Here is a 5307-nt window from a genome sequence, read left to right as displayed (position 1 = left end):
CACTAAAATTTATTAGGCGAATATTTCGGCTACTCCTGTAGTCTTTGTCAACGCTTGACAAAGACTACAGGAGTAGCCGAAATATTCGCCTAATAAATTTTAGTGTTTCTAAAGTCAACATCTTACGTATTTGAGTTTCTTTACTGTTACGTTATATTATATTCTATATATATATATATATTAAAAATGTGAGAAGTGATCTGGCCATGGTCACTGGCCCAACATCATTTCATGGAGACCTTACAAATGTTTGTGCTAAAAGAATATTATTTTACGATAATGATTTACTAGACTAAACAATACCGAACGATTCCATTGCCACGTGTTTCACGCATTCTACCACAATGACGTAAAATTGTCAGACTTGAGCGTGTACTGCTGTCCATACGCCAATTACTGTAGTTTTTAAGATCTTCATCAATACAGAAAAACACACCTTAAAAATATAAAATTAAAAAATTTAAATTTTAAAAAATTATTTCAATTTACTAATTCATTCAATTGCATTTTATTCAGTTGCAACAAAACCATCAAGGGCTATGATCTGCATCTATAGTTATAGTCGTAATGCTATTGAGAAAAAGGCATTGAATAATTTGTAATTGATGAACTAGAATAAATTATAAATATCTGAAAAATATTAGACACAAAGAGAAGAAACATAGCAAGAATGTCAACATCAACAATAGTATTAAAGTAAAATTAATTAAAATAAAAAACCATCAAATGATAACTATACCCTTTGTGTCTTTGGTTTCCTGTGCTTTATACTTTTTGTGTTTCTTTGTGTCTTTGTTGTTGAGTGAGCTCACTGGTTGTTTCAGGAATGTGTACTTGGCAAGTATCGCTTTGTTGATCCCCTCAACAACATTATTTACAGTTTCATATGGTAAACGTCCTTTCATGTATCTGAAATGTTTATTATTCTAAATTAATCAACACATTCAAAAACTATTGTATTCAGTGCATTGTTAGTCTGTTAACTGATTCTCTGCACAAACAGTAGCATCATTCAAGGCTAAGCTGAACAAATACATTTTGAACCAAAAAATCTATTTGTTAACCACCACCCCCTCCCCCTCCCCTTCTCCTCTTTATCTGATTATGATCTACAGGTTAGACTCACTTGGGAACACTATCATATTCTTCAACTGTAAGGTAGTCCATAACAGGAACAGCTACTTTCCTTGGAGCTTTGGTAGTTGACTTAGTGGCTTCATCTTTGTGTTCTGTATTTTCTTCATATTTTGCCTGTAATACAATGCTGAAATTAAATCAAACAATGATTTGAATTGAAGATCTACATTGGAGAAATCATGAGACCTATTCAAATCAGGGGTGGATCCAGAGATGTCCTAAAGGGAGGCAGAAACAGGAGCCAATTGAGACAACGCTACCTTAGGGGTCAGGGGCATGCCCCCGCAAATTTTTTGTTTTCTAGACACCCAAAAATAACCTCCGAGGCGTTTTGGGCGATCAATTATTTACTTTTCTTTTTTTCTTTTTTAACTTTCCCAAAAAGGGGGGGGGGGGAGCGCGGCTGGGCCATCCACCCCCCACTATACGTCTGCCCCTGCAAGTTACAGTAGCATAATGTGGGATTAATAAACAAATTTTATTGGAATCATGAGCCATTTCTCAAAGAATATAAATAAAAGGTGTCTACTGTATGTAGTATGGTTAATTACAGCCTTATTGCCTCAGGTAAGATTTAAGCAACTTCATTTACCTTGGTAGTGAAAAACATGCATTGCAAAATGAACCCCGAATTACAAGTGGTGTTATTTCTCAATTTATAGTGTTGAAGCATGGATTACTGAAATAGCTTGCATTCAACAACTGTAGTACACAGTATTATAAATTAGCTATACCACTATGAAATTTGACTGCCAAGCAAATGAAAAATAATTTAACCAAAACTGATATTAGAGAAAATGTTCACCCTGGAACTCTTATAAAGGCTTATGTTGTGGTTCAAATACTGTACATTACAGTAGTTTCTAATTTGTACTGTGTTGTCTATCTCATTGTTATTAACAAGAGTACACCTACACTTAATTCAACATTTTTCTAGTTTTAGTTTAGAAATTGAATATTTTAAGGTTTCATTATTACTGCTTTGTAATGTAATATATTTGTTTTTAATTTCCACTTCCTCGGAATAATGTCTATAGCAAATATCACCATTACACATGAAAAAAATAAAATATCTATCAACATATCTGCCAAACATGTAAAAATATTTATAATTATTAATATGAAATAATTGATCAACAACAAGTAAAAAAATCTAATTTCATACTTTCAGTAAATTTGCATAAGATTCCTATTTGCACGTTCTGTACTCTGTAAGCACACACACATGTATGTGGATTATCGCTGTTGGGAAGGTGATACTATACTACATGTAGACTATACCTTTGTTTCTTCTCTATCTGTACTTTTTGCAGTCCGGGTAACCGCGATGGTATGTTTTCCGACATGTGTTGCAGCAAGGCATTCTGGGATTTCAACTGCTCTGACAATAGCTGCAAGCATAAGTTGTAACTTTATGAAAAAAATTGTTTCCACTATTCATCGATACATTGTTTCTCCCATAAAGCTCTGTCTGTTTGTGTGATGTGCCCATGATGATGTTATACCTGCCACTCTCACGAATAACGCATGAGTCTCTACTTTTTACGTATCACGTTGTATTATCTCATGCATCATAAAAATGTTATAAATAATTAAATGCGTATAGGCCGATTATACCCTAAAATTCATAAAAATTGAGTAAATAGGCTATTAAAATGTGAATGAATGAATGAATGAATTAATAATTAATTAATGGATGATTAAGAGCATGAATGAATGAATGAATGAATGAATGACTGAGAGCATGAATGAATGGATGAATGAATGAATGGATGGATGATTGAGAGCATGAATGAATGAATGGATGGATGATTGAGAGAATGAATAAATGAATGAATGGATGAATGAGAGCATGAATGAATGAATGAATGGATGATTGAGAGCATGAATGAATGAATGAATGAATGATTGAGAGCATGAATGAATGAATGAATGGATGGATGGATGATTGATAGCATGAATGAATGGATGGATGGATGATTGAGAGAGAGCATGAATGAATGGATGGATGATTGAGAGCATGAATGAATGAATGGATGGATGGATGAATGACTGAGAACATGAATGAATGGATGAATGATTGAGAGCATGAATGAATGAATGAATGGATGGATGATTAAGAGCTTGAATGAATTGATGAACTAATATAATACAGTACCTTAGATTGTGAAACTTCTTCTCGTTGTTTTATGAGACGTTTCTTCATCTGAGCAACTGTTGATTCTAGAACTAGAAGCTCATGGTTGATGGAAAACAATACATCCTGAACTTCAGCCTCTTTACCTAAACAACAACATTTTTAAATATTTCAAGGGTTTTTTTTGTTTAAAAATACAAGTATGAATAATTACAGGTCAAAATGAAATTAGAATCTCCATGGCAACCCATTTATAACACAAAATGACACAATATTTGCTACCATAAATACACAAGAATATTTAATAAAGAACCCCCACATACAGTATTACATTTTAAAAAGTAATTTTCATGCATCAATAAATATTCACTGTCTTCACAGACAATCATCAACATTTGATGTCACCTTCGCACTACCTGAGGAGTATTCCACTTGTCATTCACTTAACTCTGCACCACATGCTCTTATTTTATGTGTGATTTAATTTTATTTAAAATTTAGGTAAATAATTGTCTTGAATAACAAAGTATAATTTTGTACAGTTAATATACATTTAATGTAATGCAATTTTGGATTTTAAATGGAAAAATTAATATGTTTAATTTTCAGGAAAATTAAAAACATGAGAAGTTTAATGATCTTACAGATATTTGACATCTGCATACATTTGTTCAAATTGTCTAATTTATTCAAGAAATGTTCTTGTAGCTCTTCTACTGTTCGAGATTCCATAACTTCTGATCTGAAAAGATACCATTGAAACTACCATTAATTTGCCATTTCATACCATTCATTTTGTCAATACATTCAAGCAAACACTTAGCATTTTGCTTGTTATTGAGACACTATCTGCATTGCTTCTCTCCATACATGATGAGTACAGTAGTTTAGTCAGTATAAATGGGTACCTGGTGGCCTTGCCGGCTCCTGTGCTGATTACAGTAGCAACTTAAACTTGTTGTGGACCCAATGACTTAGTAAATTTTTAGATTTCTATTTTTGTTGTCAATTCCTAATATAGGATGTAACTATGTCATATGTGAGTTTCATCTATGTAGCTTTCAGATTTTTGGTACAACAAAAATAAAGATAATCCAGACAGTATATTTTGCTATTCTTCTGCCTACCAGGTAAGGCGCTGACAGCGTTTCAGGTAGGCCAATGATGTAAACAGTAAAAGGGGTCTATATGCAGCAATTACGATTCCACGCACCTACTAGGCCACGATTTTCCACACAAATTTGAGCTTGACTTGAGCGAGGGATCATCCGCACAATTAAAATACTTTACTTTCTTACAAGTTACAGCGGGGGTACTTTACTAGGCCTATCTGTAGTTTCTAAACATTGTAAATAAACCACCACTAACAAGGGCACCCTAGCTAGGCTAGTACATCGGCGTTCCATACCGCAGGCCTAGGCCTACCTCCTAAACTAGGCATAAGTACTAGTTAGTTTGGCGCCCTCTCTCTCTAATCTAGGTCCTAGGCCCTAGGCTAGTATCATCCGGCTCGTGCCAACTAAACTAGGCTAGGCCTAGCTTGCCTAAGGCCCGGCCGCCGGCTAGCTAGCCTACTTACCTAGTAGGCTACTACTACTAGGGCCTAGGCCTAGGTTACCTAGGTACTCTAGGCCTAGCTATGTAGAAGCCTCCTAGGAAGAGAGTAGCGTTCTGATTATTATATGATCCAATTTATCAAACAATACTTACATTTTTCTATCAATATACGTGATTATAAAAGTCCCTAGACCTAGGCCTACCCCCTCTCTCCGATCCCAGATTTAGTTAGCTAGGCCTAGCTACTACTAGGCTAGCTAGGCGTTCAAAGTTCAAAACTTACCGCTAAGATTATAGAGGGCGCAATATATACTGGTTCCCTCACACAATTAAAAAGAGTATAAAATCTTTCTACAGTACTGTATATAATCTTTGGTTCTATTCAGAAGTTTAATTACAGTATATCAAAGAATAATATATTCTTCGAGTATATTTATAAATTGCTGCTAATTTACTCTTTACTCTAAGGTTCACTC

At 34.3% G+C, this 5307-nt stretch overlaps 1 protein-coding gene across 1 annotated transcript; it reads right to left on the bottom strand.

Annotated features, from left to right (window-relative positions):
* Positions 1-170: 170 nt before the first annotated feature.
* Positions 171-5113, bottom strand: LOC117119838 (spindle and kinetochore-associated protein 1-like). The gene is made up of 7 exons (XM_033264803.1): positions 4985-5113; positions 3919-4016; positions 3296-3420; positions 2419-2528; positions 1127-1264; positions 740-909; positions 171-436 (listed from the first exon to the last, which is right to left on the bottom strand). The coding sequence occupies exons 2-7, from the start codon at positions 4004-4006 to the stop codon at positions 288-290; spliced, it is 780 nt and encodes a 259-aa protein (XP_033120694.1). The 5' UTR covers positions 4007-4016; positions 4985-5113; the 3' UTR covers positions 171-287.
* Positions 5114-5307: the final 194 nt, after the last annotated feature.

The sequence above is a fragment of the Anneissia japonica genome, unplaced genomic scaffold (assembly GCF_011630105.1).
Source record: "Anneissia japonica isolate Jap-2015-1 unplaced genomic scaffold, ASM1163010v1 scaffold724_len3256291_cov202, whole genome shotgun sequence".
Classification (NCBI taxonomy): Eukaryota; Metazoa; Echinodermata; class Crinoidea; order Comatulida; family Comatulidae; genus Anneissia; species Anneissia japonica.
Note: the sequence above shows the minus strand (reverse complement) of the source record. Positions and strands in the feature narration are given on the sequence as shown.

Coding starts and splice junctions, on each gene's coding strand:
- LOC117119838 (XM_033264803.1), bottom strand. CDS start 4,006: ATGGAATCTCGAACAGTAGAAGAGCTACAAGAACATTTCTTGAATAAA. Junction 1,265..2,418: donor CAGATAGAGAAGAAACAAAG/GTATAGTCTACA, acceptor ATTTAATTTCAG/CATTGTATTACAGGCAAAAT. Junction 437..739: donor GGAAACCAAAGACACAAAGG/GTATAGTTATCA, acceptor TATATTTTTAAG/GTGTGTTTTTCTGTATTGAT.